The sequence below is a fragment of the Coregonus clupeaformis genome, chromosome 30 (genome assembly GCF_020615455.1).
Source record: "Coregonus clupeaformis isolate EN_2021a chromosome 30, ASM2061545v1, whole genome shotgun sequence".
Taxonomy (NCBI): domain Eukaryota; kingdom Metazoa; phylum Chordata; class Actinopteri; order Salmoniformes; family Salmonidae; genus Coregonus; species Coregonus clupeaformis.
In genome coordinates, this window is record NC_059221.1 from 262,520 (window position 1) to 278,598 (window position 16,079).

General features: G+C 43.2%; 1 protein-coding gene across 1 annotated transcript in view; it reads left to right on the forward strand.

Annotated features, from left to right (window-relative positions):
* LOC121545975 (phosphatidylinositol 3,4,5-trisphosphate-dependent Rac exchanger 1 protein-like) overlaps nucleotides 1-16,079 on the forward strand; it is a 132,787-nt gene that overhangs the window by 97,296 nt on the left and 19,412 nt on the right. The window contains exons 19-25 of the mRNA XM_041856932.2: nucleotides 6,401-6,486; nucleotides 7,814-7,956; nucleotides 8,791-8,905; nucleotides 9,089-9,273; nucleotides 11,184-11,345; nucleotides 11,588-11,798; nucleotides 15,124-15,403. Of these exons, the coding sequence (XP_041712866.1) occupies nucleotides 6,401-6,486; nucleotides 7,814-7,956; nucleotides 8,791-8,905; nucleotides 9,089-9,273; nucleotides 11,184-11,345; nucleotides 11,588-11,798; nucleotides 15,124-15,403 (1,182 nt within the window). The remainder of the gene's footprint in view (nucleotides 1-6,400; nucleotides 6,487-7,813; nucleotides 7,957-8,790; nucleotides 8,906-9,088; nucleotides 9,274-11,183; nucleotides 11,346-11,587; nucleotides 11,799-15,123; nucleotides 15,404-16,079) is intronic.

The window sequence follows — 16,079 nt, forward strand, 5'->3', positions numbered from 1 at the left end:
TTCTAGTTTGTTTATTTCTATGTTGGCCTGAGTGACTCCCAATCAGAGGCAACGAGTGTCAGCTGTGGCTGGTTGTCTCTGATTGGGAGCCATATTTAAACTGTCTGGTTTTCCCTTTGTGTTTGTGGGTTCTTGTTCCGTGTTGGTCTATGTTACCTAGGACGTTACGAGTCGTTTGTTGTTTTTGTTTACTGTCCGTGTTTATCGCTAATGATAAATAAACATGTTCGTTCATCACGCTGCGCCTTGGTCCTCCTCTCTTAACGACGATCGTGACAATTTAGGTTCTGTACTCTAGCACTTTGAGTTGGAAAGGATACAATGACAATGAGGGTGAAGTGCAGACTGACAGCTTTAATTTGAGGGTATTTTCATACATTTAGAAATGACAGCACCTTTTGTACATGGTCCCCCCATTTTAAGGTACTGCAAGTATTTGTTAAATTGGCTTCACAGATGTGTGTCATTAGGCAGGTGTATTCATTTGTGTCGTTAGTGAATGCAGGAGAGCTGTTGATGAATAGTATTGATTCTAGACTTTGCTATTGCCTTTGGAGGTTATTTTTGGGGTGTGACAACATGAGGAAGACTGCAGTGTCGATGCAAATGAAGCTGGCCGTCATAACGCTCAGAAATGAAAATTAATCAATCAAGAACATTGCAAAAACCCTGGCCATGCCCAAGTCAACAGTTTGTTTCATCATTAACAAGAAAAAAACTACCGGTGAACTCAATTATGTGAAAAGACCTGGTAGACCGAGGAAGACCACTGTAGTGGATGACCGAAGAATACTCTCTATAGTGAAGAAAACCCCCCTGACAACAGCCCAACAGATCAAAAACACTCTCCTGGATGCAGGTGTAGATGTGTTAAAGTCTACCATACATAGAAGACTACACCAGCAGGACTACAGAGGGTACACTACAAGATGCAAACCACTGATAAGCAGTTTGCTAAAAAGCACCTAAAAGAGCCCCAAGAGTTCTGGAAAAAAGTATTGTGGACAGATGAGACAAATATTAACATGTACCAGAGTGATGGAAAGAGGAAAGTGTGGAGAAAAAAAAGAAATGCCCATGATCCAAAGCATACCACCTCATCTGTGAAACATTATGGAGGGGGTGTTATGGCTTGGGCCTGTATGGCTGCCAGTGGAACAGGCTCACTTATTTTATCTGCTCAGATAAAACCAAATGCCTCCAAACTCATTGGACGGCACTTCATCATGCAACAAGACAATGACCCTAAACATACTGCTAGAGCAACGAAGGGGTTTTTGATGGCCAAAAAGTGGAAAATCCTTGACTGGCTGAGTCAATCACCGGATCTGAATCCAATTGAACATGCATTTTACATGTTGAAGAGGAGACTGAAGGCAATAAGTCACCGAAACAAGCAGGAACTGAAGATGGCTGCAGTACAGGCCTGGCAGAGCATCACCAGGGAATATACCCAGCGTCTGGTGATGTCGATGCATCGCAGACTTCAAGCAGTCATTGCATGCAAAGGATATACGACCAAATATTAACAATGATTACTTTATTCTACATTATGTTAAACTGTCCAATGTTTTTTGATGCACGAAAATGGGGGGGACCATGTACAAAAGGTGCTGTCATTTCTAAATGGTTCATCCGATATGTATGAAAATACCCTCAAATTAAAGCTGACAGTCTCATTGTCACCCTCATTGCATCCATTCAAACTCAGTGCTAGAGTACAGAACCAAAATAACAAAAAAATGGTCACTGTCCAATGAATTATGGTGCTCACTGTATATACACTACCAGTCAAAAGTTTGGACACACCTAATCATTCCAGGGTTTGTCTTTATTTTTACAATGTTTTACATTGTAGAATAATAGTGAAGACATCAAAACTATGAAATAACACATATGGAATCATGTAGTAACCAAAGAAGTGTTAAACAAATCAAAATATATTTGAGATTCTTCAAATAGGCACCCTTTGCCTTGATGACAGCTTTGCACACTCTTGGCATTCTCTCAACCAGCTTCATGAGGTAGTCACCTGGAATGCATTTCAATTAACAGGTGTGCCTTCTTAAAAGTTAATTTGTGGAATTTCTTTCCTTAATGCGTTTGAGCCAATCAGTAGTGTTGTGATAAGGTAGGTATACATAATATAGCCCTATTTGGTAAAAGACCAAGTCCATATTATAGCAAGAACAGCTCAAATCAGCAAAGAGAAACGACAGTCCTTCATTACTTTAAGACATGAAGGTCAGTCAATACGGAAAATGTCAAGAACTTTGAACGTCTCTTCAAGTGCAGTCGCAAAAACCATAATGCGCAATGATGAAACTGGCTCTCATGAGGACCGACACAGGAATGGAAGACCCAGAGTTACCTCTGCTGCAGAGGATAAGTTCATTAGAGTTACCAGCCTCAGAAATGGCAGCCCAAATAAATGCTTCAGAGAGTTCAAGTCACAGACACATCTCAACATCAACTGTTCAGAGGGGACTGTATGAATCAGGCCTTCATGGTTGATTTGCTGCAAAGAAACCACAACTAAAGGACACCAATAAGAAGAATAGACCTGCTTGGGCCAAGAAACACGAGCAATGGACATTAGACCGGTGGACATTGGTCCTTTGGTCTGGAGTCCAAATTTGGGATTTTTGGTTCCAACCGCCGTGTCTTTGTGAGACGTGGTGTGGGTGAACTGATTATCTCCACATGTGTAGTTCCCACCGTAAAGCATGGAGGTGTTATGGTGTGGGGGTGCTTTGCTGATGACACTGTCTGTGATTTATTTGGAATTCAAGACACACTTAACCAACATGGCTACCACAGCATTCTGCAGCAATACGCCATCCCATCTGGTTTGGGCTTAGTTGGACTATCATTTGTTTTTCAACAGGACAATGACCCAACACCTCCAGGCTATTTTACCAAGAAGGAGAGGGATGGAGTGCTGCATCAGATGACCTGGCCTCCACAATCCCACGACCTCAACCCAATTGAGATGGTTTGGGATGAGTCGGACGGCAGAGTGAGGGAAAAGCAGCCAACAAGTGCTCAGCATATGTGGGAACTCCTTCAAGACTGTTGGAAAAGCATTCCAGGTGAAGCTGGTTGAGAGAATACCAAGAGTGTGCAAAGCTGTCATCAAGGCAAAGGGTGGCTAGTTGAAGAATCCGAAATAGAAAATATATTTTGACACTTTTTAGGTTACTACATGATTCCATATGTGTTATTTCATAGTTTTGATGTCTTGACTATTATTCTACAATGGAGAAAATAGTAAAAATAAAGAAAAACCCTGGAATGAGTAGGTGTAGCCAAACTTTTGACTGGTACTCTATATATATATATTTTGTAATAACTATATATAATGCAAATCGAGGTGAGGGTGATGGAAATGCTTTTGGTGGTTGATCTGCTTCTGTTCTGTGGGTGGCACTGTGTGCTCTTTTCGAAGGATTGGTCCCAGTCTCTCCAGGGCCCTGGGATCCGGGGGGACGGAGGTGGTCTGCTGGTCACTGGGATAAAAACCCATCTTGGGATGGGAAGAGGTTTTAGCGGGTGGAATAGTGGGGAACAATTGGAGGTTTACTTAGTAGCAATGCAAATATCATGGTACAGCTATATGGACACTCAATCACTATGGTACTTTTTAATGGTGAGTTTACATTACATTTTAGTCATTTAGCAGACGCTCTTCTCCAGAGCGACTTACAGGAGCAATTAGGGTTAAGTGCCTTGCTTAAGGGCACATCGGCAGATTTTTAAACATATATTATGATAAATAGATTTGAAACTTGTATCTCATTATGGTAAATGGTCAAATAAGTATAGACAGTTATAAATGTAATGGCTTAGCAGATAATAAGAAAAGACAATGAGTATTTACCTGGCTAAAAGAGAAGGAATATAATATCTATTGTTTACAGGAAACTCATTCAACAATGTTAGATGAAGTTGTGTGGAAAAGGACTGGGGGGGTGAAATATATTTCTCCCATGGGCAAAGAAATTCGAAAGGGGTGAATTATCAACGGGTGAACTATCAATTCATATAATGTATTTGCATATATTTAATCATCAAATAAATTGGCCGAGTAGTGAACATAAATAATTACTATGTAGAATTACAGGAAATTCATTTTAAAGCAGCCAAAAAATCAAGCTTTTGGTGTATTCATGCACTCAATATACTTTAACCTAAATGCATTATTACCTTCAACTTGGCCCAATTCACATTTCCAATTTCCCACCCTGACATAGCCTAACAAGCTAGAACGGGCCCTGCCTCTCAACCAATAGCCAATGTAGGCTAAATACCCCAAGCAGGACTACAGCAACTTCCAGAGAGGGTCAGACTCTTGGGCTTTGCGGTGGCTACTCTGGTTTGGATGTCCTCAGCAGAATGGTGTTGCTGTAACCAAGTGGTCGTTCTGGGTTCCACTGCACAACAGCAGGTCGGTGGAGTTTTATGAACATCAAGGCAGACACTGTGATTATCATTAATTTTTTCAACGTTCTGAAGCTGTCAAGCCTCCAACAGGCCTCTGCAGTGCACAAATGTAGCCTACAGTTCTTCAACATTAGCCAGAGAGAAGACAGGGAAGAAAATCACAGCACACCCACCCCCAAACTACTTCCTGCGGCTTTGTACGATTATGATCCGAATATTTTTTGGAATTATCCGTGATTGAAAAAAGTATAAATAATTTGGGTGCCAGCAAGCGTCTTTATCGTGTCAGTCAGTCACAGAGTTTCTAAACCATACTGTACTGTCTTCAGTTCAGTCATGTGCGGTCTAAATATCTCACCCTGCTAGTTTGCCTGTCTGTAAAGAGAAGGATGTGTTGTGCGTTGATCCTGCTGCTCTGATTGGATAGAGTGAAGCTGTATTTCTCCGTCCATTCGCTTCATAATTTCAGCTGATCACTTTTCCTCACGTTTCAGTCTGATCATTTAGATTTCTGCTGCCTGCTACTATGATAAATCACATGGCAATGATGTTTGGTATCAAGCTGGCAATGTGTGTAATATCAAGTGGGGCAAGGGTAGGGAAAAAATATTAAACTAATGTACATTCTGACTGAGTGACAGCAAACTTGGCTGCCAGCTGCAGGTTGAGGACACATACACTGCACGCTGCTCCTGCAGCTTTTTTGCAGTGAGAAAGTGCAGTGAGGTATTTTGCCAACATCTATTTAGGCATATTAAATCACGATCACGAGTATCATCCGATCCGACTATCAACTGTCAATTTACGGATACGATTACAAATAAGAGTATGGCCATGTTGGCAACACCCCTACTTTCATAGCAGCCACATACAAATAGCATGAGCCCTTTGATCATTGGATAATTTTTTCTCACATCTACGCTCTCTCCTTTCACCTTTTCCCTTCGCTTGTGGACTTCAGTGCACAATACATCAGCTGTCTGTGACCAGGTGAAAATACCTTTCCAGTCCAAACCTTCATATCATAACAGCTACACACAGCCTACATCGTTGTCACCATATTAGCTAACATCAAGTCAACATACTTACTAGAACTAAAGCGTTAGTAAACCGCTACAATCATGCAGCACAGTGTACAGTTAGCAAGTAGTTTAGCAGTTACACCGGTGGGTCCCGGTGGCAATAAATTAATAAAAACCAAAAGCTTACTCTGAATTGGAAGAGTGTTGGATAGCCATAGCCAGCTAGGTAACATAGCATCCTTCTCTGTTTGAGCCAGGTGTTTGAGTAGGCTACACTAGCTAGCTGCATTTGCTAGCTAAGTAAGTAAAAGTGAAAAAAATACTAAATATAGCTAGCGCTCTCTCTCTCTCTCTCTTGCTTCTCCTTCATTTTTGAAGAAATGAATTTGTTCAAAACTGTTCAACTTTTGTCTTTATCTCTCTTTGAGTCAACTACTCACCACATTATATGCACTGCAGTACTAGCTAGCTTTCAGTACTAGATTAATTATCTGATCTTTTGATTGGGTGGACAACATGTCAGTTCATTCTGCAAGAGCTTTGATAGGTTGGAGGACGTCCTCCAGAAGTTGTCATAATTATTGTGTAAGTCTATGGAAGGGGGTGAGAACGACGAGCCTCCTAGGTTTTGTATTGAAGTCAATGTACCCAGAGGAGGATGGAAACTAGCTTTCCTCCGGCTACACCATGGTGCTACCCTACAGAGTGCTGTTGAGGCTACTGTAGAACTTCATTGCAAAACAGTGCGTTTTAATCAATTATTTGGTGACGTGAATATATTAAGTATAGTTTTATCTAAAAAGGCTAACTTTTTTAATGCTTCACTATTTTATGAAATTCACTGAGGATGGTCCTCCCCTTCCTCCTCTGAGGAGCCTCCACTGACCTACACACACATGTATTTCTCACGCACACACACTCTCTTGTTGTTATAGGATTGTGAAGATTCCAGACACTCCCGATGCCCTGTCCTTCAAACTCGGTGGCTCTGCCCCACCTCATGTACACGCAGTAAGGAAAGGTGAGTAACAACCGCTCTGATTGGGGAAAGGGAAAGGGGGATACCTAGTCAGTTGTACAACTGAATGCATTCAACTGAAATGTGTCTTCCGCATTTAACCCAACTCCTCTGATTCAGAGAGGTGTGGGGGGCTGCCTTAAACAACATAGAATTATAGGATGAGGCGTTACCTGCCATGCACCTGTTTGCTTCAATTCCAGTTTCTTGAGGCTCTGCTTTTTAGGACCACATGTTCGCCAGGCTAGGGTCAAAGTAAAAAATATATAAAAGACAGCGCCACCCCCCACACAGAACCTAACTCAGGTGCGCTGCCTGCTAGGCAGATGTTTATATATAAAAAAAATAACGCAAAAGAAGAAGGAAAAAAACAGATTTACAAGGGATGGGTCCAAATGTGTAAAACAGTTGGATGAGGAAGGAGGAAATATGGCCGCCGACTCTTTTCTGCAGCATCAAGGGAGAAGGAGTCACGACCCGGGGTCTTGCTTCTCTTTTATTATGTCAGAGGGAGCTCATGCACTCTGTGACATGGCTGCACACACACACAAGATCACACAAACACACGAACAAACACACACATGCAGGCTCTTTTCAGTTACTGGCCCCATAGGAGTTTCTGAATGATGATGTCATACTCCTCAGCTCCCTCTCTCCTCCTAAATCAGGATCCTGGTTGACGGCTAGGATTGGGTTTGCTTGGGTTGGCTGCTAAACTGAAGTTATGGCATCGTGTGCTTTGTGTGAGGTGGATGACCGGGGAAGTGATGCTAGGGCTGGTATTTTTAAACGGGACAGGAGATCTGTTCTTATTTTAGGGCACAGCTAAAGTGTTACCAGACAAGTTATTTGAGGACCAAAATAATATAGGAACTATAATTATTATTATACACATAGCTTTATAATAATATTATAATGATAATAATAAGTGCCATATAGCAATGCTTTTATCCAAAGCGACATACAGTCATGTGTGCATACATTTTAAGGATGGGTGGCCACAGGAATCGAACCCACAACCCTGGTATTGCTAATGCCATGCTCTTCCAACTGAGCCACACACCTATCTACTTCTTTGATGAGCAGATGGTCTTGGATAGGCCTTATTCTCTGATAATGATAAATAGGTTCTTCATCTTTCCAAATAAAATAGAATAAACTAAATATTTACAGAATGGACCAAATAGATAACGATACGTTGTTTTTCTATAATAACAGCATGTGTACATTCATTCAACATGCATACATTCTGTGACATTGGTGGGTACAGGATTACACATAAGAACTGTGTCCCCGCCCACTTTAACCCCTGACCCCTGTGTGATTACAGGGTCAGAGGCGGCGTTGGCAGGCCTCCAGCCAGGTCAGTGCATCCTGAAGGTGAATGGCAACAACATGAACCATAGCGACTACAAGGAGGTCCTGGAGCACTTCACCTCCTCCCACCGCGACCAACAGGAACAGGACGACATGGTGAGACACAGTGTGCGTGCAGAGCCGTGGTCCAGCGGTAACACTACCGGCTCTGTACACACATGGGACGCCCTGCTGAATACCAGGGTGCAATCCCTGTCTCATCCCCCCTCTGATTCTTACTGTCTGTGTTTTAATACTGTATGCACAATATTAGGGAAACATACATGATCAAAGATTCAACCAAGATGGCATTAGCCTAATGTAACATTGCTACTTTTACCAGTGTCAAGATGTTTTTCCATCAAACTAGTGTGTTCCCTTCTACAGTGTCACATGCAAGGTTTTGGCTGATTTTGGTTTAATGCGTCACAACCAGGGTTCTTCCTCATCCTCAATTTCACTCTTCTATTGTTTACAGTGAACTGCCAATATTCCTACTTTTCCCCTCATTTTTATTTTCCTACTATGTCAAATATATTGGCTTTATCCAGCTTAGGACAGTGCAGGGTGTGCTATGGAGTTCTTTCATTAGGTGCTCCTGTGTTGATGTTTACTCTGGCTCTTCTCCTCTTGTCCAATCCCCTGCTTTGTTGATGTTTACCCTGGCTCAACCTGTCCAATCCCCTGCTTTGTTGATGTTTAACCTGGTTTAACTCTGTTTGGAGCACATCTTAATGTCTCTTTTACTTCATTCACACACAACTGGTTCTTGCCAGTGTTTTTTGTACCAGTGCCATGTTCTGTGAGTCAATGCCAAAGAAGCACTTGTACTCTTGCACAGAAACATAGACACACACACTTGAATGTATGCACGCATATTATACACCTAGAGATAGACACACACACACATCAGTGTTTGACGCTAGTGTGTCCCTCCCTGTGTCCTGTCAGTGTCAGTGGGTGTACCGTGCGTTTGAGGACGTGGAGGAGGAGGGGGGCTTGTTCAGGACCTGCCCAGCAGAGAACGGCTCAGACATAGAGGAGGAGAATGGCAGGAACGGAACAGGTACTGTACACCACCTCACCACAGGAGTGTGTGGTGTGTGCGTGAGAGAGAAATAATCGGAACGGAGCAGGTACCTTACACAACCTCACTATAGAAGTGTGTGTTCGTGCCTGCGTGTCTGTCTGCCAACAGGTGTGTACTTGAAAGTATGCACTCAAAAGTGTCCCTTTGTGTTCCATCCAGACTACAGGGGGGGCCTGAGCCGGCTGTCTCTGTCTGATGACACAGTGCCCCTGGTGAGCATGACGGTGGACAACGTGCACCTGGAGCACGGCGTGGTGTACGAGTATGTCAGCACAGCCGGCATCAAGAGCCACGTACTGGAGAAAATGGTGGAGCCCAAGGGCTGCTTCAGCCTTACTGCCAAGGTACAGCACACGTCCACTGATTTTTGTGGCGTTAGCATGCTCACACTGCTCTTAGTATTAGTGCGCTAGCAACAGTGTGTGGTTTACTGCTGAAGTACATGATGGAGCTCAAAGCTGCTTCAGCCTCACCACCAAGGTACAGCACATGTCCATTGTTTTTGTAGTATTAGCATGCTAACACTACTCTTATCATGCTAGCAGCAGTGTGTGGTTTAGTTTCCCGTTTTTTTGTCACGTACACTAGCACAGTGAAATGCTTTTGTTGCTTGCTCTTTCCCAACAATTCAGTAATAAAACAAATTGTCAATAAAACAAATTGTCAAACAAAAACACACGAGAAATAGAAATAGGAAGAAAAGGAATAAGTAAGAAACATGTATACAGGGTCAGTGCAAATACCACATTTACAAGTGGCAGGGTTAGATATGTATAGGGGTAAGGTGACTTGGTATCAGGATAGATGATAAACAGTGTAGCAGCAGCGCATATGATGATTGTATGTGAGTGCATGTTTGTAGAGTCATTATGAATGTGTGAGAGTGTAGAATGTGCCTAGAGACTATAAAATAGAAGGGTCAATGCAGATAGTCACTGTAGCAATTTTGTTAGCTATTTAGCAGTCTTATGGCTTGGAGATAAAAGCTGTTCAGGAGCCTGTTGGTGTCAGACTTGCTGTGCGGAAGCAAAGAGAACAGTCTATGACTTGGGTGGCTGGAGTCTTTTAACAGTTTTGCGGGCCTTCTTTTCACACCGCCTGATATAGAGGTCCTGGATGGCAGGGAGCTCGGCCCCAGTGATAATAATAATAATATAATATGCCACTTAGCAGACGCTTTTATCCAAAGCGACTTACAGTCATGCGTGCATACATTTTTGTGTATGGGTGGTCCCGGGGATCGAACCCACTACCTCGGCGTTACAAGCGCCGTGCTCTTCCAGCTAAGCCATGTAAAGCCATGCAATCGAGGGTGGAGCAGTTTCCATACCAAGCAGTGATGCAGCCAGTCTAGATGCTCTCAATGGTGAAGTTGTATAACTTTTGCCAAATCTTTTCAACCTCCTCGGGGGAAAGAGGCGCTGTCTCGCCTTCTTCACGACTGTGGACCATTTAAAGTCCTTAGTGATTTGGTCTCCGAGGAACTTGAAGGTCTCAACCCGCTTCATTGCAGCCCCGTCGATGATGCTGCTAACTATGTTGTCTAACAAAATCACTATTTTAGTAGTTCTTTAAAGTAAAGAAGGCATACTTTTATGACTGCTGAATACCAATTATCAATCGATTAGTTCATGTATTTTCAGGTAGAGATACCTCGCGAAGCAACTGCCCTCTATCCCTCTCGATTGCGCGTTCTTCTGTGTCTGCGTGCCCTGCATAGACCGGACAAATAGGCGTGCAGTGGATTATGGTCATTGTAGTTAATCACCATGTTTTCTGTGCTTAAACTATATAGAATATTGGCCTGTTGGAAACTCCCTACCAAATCTCACAGTTTGGGCTTGATCGGATTTATCTCTAGAGAAACTGTGCATTGAGCTCACAGAAAAAACGAATGAAATTGAATTCAAATAATTGAACGGACGTCAATTAATTGTTTAAAAAACAAAAAGTAACTTACTTTTTTGTTAATCGCTCAGCACTAGCCTGAAGGCTTCTTCAGCCTTACCGTCAAGGAACAGGAAATGTCCATTGTTGTTGTAGTCTCCTAGCATTAGCATAAGCACTTTGGTTTGTCTTTACTGCACAGCCACAGCCATGATTTTCTACCATTAGCATTTATGACAAAAACAATAGGAGTGAATAGTTCCCAGGTTGCGTCATGCTCTTCTCTCCATGCAGAAATCACTTCAAATAACTTAAACTTGAAGACGTGAACCCAATGGGACTTAAAACATCCACTCTGCCCTGTCAGATCCTGGAGGCCTTTGCAAGTGACGACAGTCATTTTGTGCGTAACTGCAGCCAGCTGATCTCGCAGAGCGAACGCGTGGTGTCCATGTCCCAGTTTGAGTTCAGGAACATCTGTGATACCAAGCTGGAGAGCATCCGCCGGCGAATCAGCAGATACCAGCAGGTACAGGAACTACAGGATCCCTCTATCATAGCCCCTTTCTAGTGCAAGAGCAGCTACAAATGTCTTCAAGTTCTCTCTCCCTCCCTCTCTCTCTCTCTCTTTCTCCTTCTCCCCCCCCACCCCCCACCACACACACACACACACACACACACACAGACACTCAGATCAGCAGCAAGTATTGATCCATCATTATGTAATAGCGGTAAAATATAAAAAAAATCATTAGCTGTGGTTGTTTTCAGTTTGCTCAGGAGCTGAGGAACAAGGCGTGCCCCACGTTCAAGCAGGCCGGCGTGCTGCCCCACCCGCTGGGCTGCATGGACTTTGTGCCCACCAACTGCCACGTCAACCTGATGCAGGTGTCCTACCCCAAGACCACCACGGTGTCTGGCAGGGCCTTCAGCATCCGCTTTGGACGCAAGAACTCCTTCTTTGGCCTGGACCCTGACCAAGGTGAGGCGAGAAGACGATACAGAGCAGATGTGTTTGTGTGAATTAATTAATGAATTACAAATTAAAAGCTGAAATGTCTTGAGTCAATAAGTATTCAACCCCTTTGTTAAGGAAAGCCTAAATAAGTTCAGGAGTAAAAATGTGCTTAACAAGTCGCATAATAAGTTACATGGATTTTTGAATGACCACATTGACCACAAAGACCAGGGAGGTTTTCCCATGCCTAGCAAAGAAGGGCAACTATTGGTAGATGGGTAAAACTAGAAAAGCAGACATAGAATATCCCTTTGAGCATGGTGAAGTTATTAATTACACTTTGGATGGTGTGTCAATACACCCAGTCACTACAAAAGATGCAGGCGTCCTTTCTAACTCAGTTGCCGGAGAGGGAGGACTTTAAAACATGTACAGAGTTTAATGACTGTGATAGGAGAATATCCCAAAACATTTATCCTGTTTGCAACAAGGCACTAAAGTAATACTGCAAAAAAATTGGCAAAGCAATTAACTTTTTGTCCTGAATACAAAGTGTTATGTTTGGGGGCCAATCCAATACAACACATTACTGAGGACCACTCTCCATATTTTCAAGCATAGTGAGAGTGAGAATTTCTTCACTTACTTAGCTAGTGAATGCATCTAGCTAGTTTAGCCTACTCAAACAGAGACGGATGCTATGTTACCTAGCTGGCTATGGCTATCCAACACTGGAACTCTTCCTAGGTAAGCTTTTGTTTTTATAAATGTATTGCCACCGGGGCCCGCTGGTGTAACTGCTAAACTGCTTGCTAACTGTACACTGTACTGCATGATTGTAGCGGTTTTCTAATCTGTTAGTTCTAGTAACTACAGTATGTTGACTTGATGTTAGCTAATATGGTGACAACGGTGTAGGCTGTGTGTAGTGCTTATGATATGAAGGTTTGGCCTAGAAAGGTTTTTTCACCTGGTCACAGACAGCTGATGTGTTGTGCACAAGCGAAGGGAAAAAATGAGAGCTTGATGCAAGAAGGAATTAGCCAACGATCAAAGGGCTCATGCTATTTATATGTGGCTGCTATGAAAGTAGGGGTGTGCCAACATGGCCATACTCATATTGGTAATCGTATCCGTAACTTGATAGTTGGATCGGATGATACTCGTGATTGGTAAAACACGGAAGTGTTTTAATATGCCTAAATAGCTTTACATTTACATTTTAGTCATTTAGCAGACGCTCTTATCCAGAGCGACTTACAGTTAGTGAGTGCATACATTATTTATTTTTTTATACTGGCCCCCCGTGGGAAACAAACCCACATCCCTGCCGGCCAAACCCTACCCTACCTTGGACGACGCTGGACCAATTGTGCGCCGCCCATGGGTCTCCCGGTTGCGGCCGGCTGCGACAGAGCCTGGACTCTAACCAGGATCTCTAGTGGCACAGCTAGCACTGCGATGCAGTGCCTTAGACCACTGCGCCACTCGGTAGTCATGTTGGCAAAATACCTCCCTGCATGTTCTCACTGCAAAAAGCTGCAGAAGCAGCGCGCAGAGGGATGTGTATGTCAGTGGTATAAAGTACTTAAGTAAAAATACTTTAAAGTACTAAAGTCGTTTTTCGGGGTATCTGTACTTTACTTTACTATTTATATTTTTGACAACTTTTACTTCACTACATTCCTAAAGAACATGATGTACTTTTACTCAAGTATGACATTTGGGTACTTTTTCCACCACTGGTGTATGTGTGTCTGTCTGTCCTCAACTTGCAGCGGCCAGCCAAGTTTGCTGCAAAAATAGCACTACACCACCTCAAGTAAGATCTGCGGTAGGTCTGTAGCAGTCTAATCACAGTTGAGTTTTGCCAACAATAGCCAAGATCCCCTTTACAACATTACGCAGAGCTAGCCTATAAGCCACCTTAAAGCTTCAAACGAAGAGATCATTTCAACTAATTACCCCCTTTGACCAATTAAATCCCACAGTACAAATTACTTTATGAGCTCTTGTGATGAACCAAACTGAGTACATTAGCCTTTAGCCGCATATAGTGACAACTTTCACAGTAAATTAGCAGTAAAGTGGTTGTAATCCCACCACTCTAATCGTCTCTATCAGTTGCCCATTAAACCTCCATTAGCCTCAGGCGACCCCCACGCCGATACGTGTAGCCATCCTCTCTGTGGGTGTTGGTTAGTAATATCATCAAAGCGGTCCCTCCAAGGCACCAAGGGTGGGATATTCTTCAGAAAGTGAGGGGGAGATAAGGAGAGGGGGAGAAGGTGATCATTGGATTACTTTACTGTAGAGGTGTTTAGGTGGACAGGGAAAGAGAGAGGGAATGACAGAGAAGAGGGAGAGAAACAGAGAGAGACGACAGAGACGGTTATAGAGTCGGCAGGAGAGATCTTTTACAGGTGTAGCCTTTGGCCCATCCCCAGAATTAAATAGAACAGTATGTATCTCTATGGGCCCATCTGGTCCTCCTGTCTATGTTTTGTCGGTCTCTGCGGTTTCAGTAGCCTGCCGTTCGGCCTGTCACATGGGCCGCTCTGCCACAGCTCAGAGAAACACTAAGACAGGGGAAGAGACAGAGGAAGCTGCAACAGACAGCCAGCCGTCTGACTGGAAGATTAGCATTGTTAGTATTGTTTCAACCTTCCTCCCTCCTCTGTTCCTCGACTTAATCGTAGCCTGTGCTATTATGTGCTAACATTACACCCTCAGGCTCCAAGATCAGGAAGTAGAATTGTGAATTAGTTTTCACTGTGTTTTTATCATGTTCTAGGCATTTCGTAGTCCCCTGTAGCTCAGTTGGTAGAGCATGGCGCTTGCAACGTCAGGGTTGTGGGTTCGTTTCCCACGGAGGGGGGGGGGGGCAGTATGAAAATGTATGCACTCACTAACTGTAAGTCGCTCTGGATAAGGGCGTCTGCTAAATGACTAAAATGTAAATGTAAATTTCTTCATGACTCTCAAGGCAGTAGAATGTACATAGAACAGCAATATGTATATAGTCCTTTTTATAAAAGCACTCTGTTTTTGTCAAAATGATAGGTTGTATATTCACCAGAGTATTATTGTGTATGAAGGCTGAACATGTGGTGTAGGTATAGGTCTCTGGAAATGAAAGTTCATTGTCTCTCCCTCTCTCTCCCTCTCTTTCTTCCCTCCTCTCTATTTTTACCTCTGCTTTTCTGACATCACGATATGAAGTGTAGCTTTTCTGATAAAAAAATCTTACTTCCAGTTGAAAAATATAGATACTTATTTTAATACTCTTTCACTTCCTTTACTTTTCTTTGCCTCTTTCTTTATCTATTTATTTTCTCTCTCCCCACAGCTAACCTGAACCCCATGTCCCACACCCAGCACTGTGTGACCAGCATGGGCGCCCCGTCTTACAGCTGCAGTGATCTTGGGGAGGAGGGGGATGGTGAGGAGGACATTGAGGGCTCTGGAGAGGGCATCCCAGACAGGATACAGCAGGCCCACCGGGGGAATGGCCTCAGCTTCCTGCTCAAACAGGAGGACATGGAGACCCAGGACGCCTACATCCGCCTCTACAGCCGCCTGAACATCGCTGTGCGAGAGATGAGGCAGTACGTCACCCAAATAGACGTGTAAGTGCACATATATGAAAATCCTTGCGAAGTACCTACTGTACGTCAGGGATCTCAATCCGGTTGCCCTCGAGCCAGACACGGCCCGCAAGCTCATTTAATGTGGCCAAATATACAGTGGGGTTCCGAAATGTTTGCCACCCTTGATAAAGATGAATACAAATTACTGTATAAACCACAGGTTTTCAATGGGTTTCAAGTCTGGAGACTGATATGGCCATTGCAAAATGTTGATCTTGTGGCCAATTAACCATTTCTATATATAATTTCTCATTTTTTTAGCATACAATATACTTTAGCTCAGTATTTATCAAGGGTGTCAAAGATCTCTGTTATTATTCTGCATGAAAATGGAAGGCTGGAAGGCCAAGATATTATTGAACCATTGTCCCCAGACAGTCTTCCTGAGGCCCAGCCCTGTTTGTCCGGCTGCCCTTTTTGCTTGTTTAAAGGAAAGAGTCACCCATTTTGAATATTATATCGTATTTGTGCATGTCTGAGAGATGCTCTATCGATTCCTGGGGTCATTTTATGTATTCATGTATATATAAGCTATTCGCCGTTCAATCAGGCAGAAATACAGCTGGTGTGATGTGTTTTGCTTCATATGATGTGTTATTCCGGCTGTATTTCTGCCTTCTTGAATGGGAATAGCTCCGATACACATTCCCTCTCT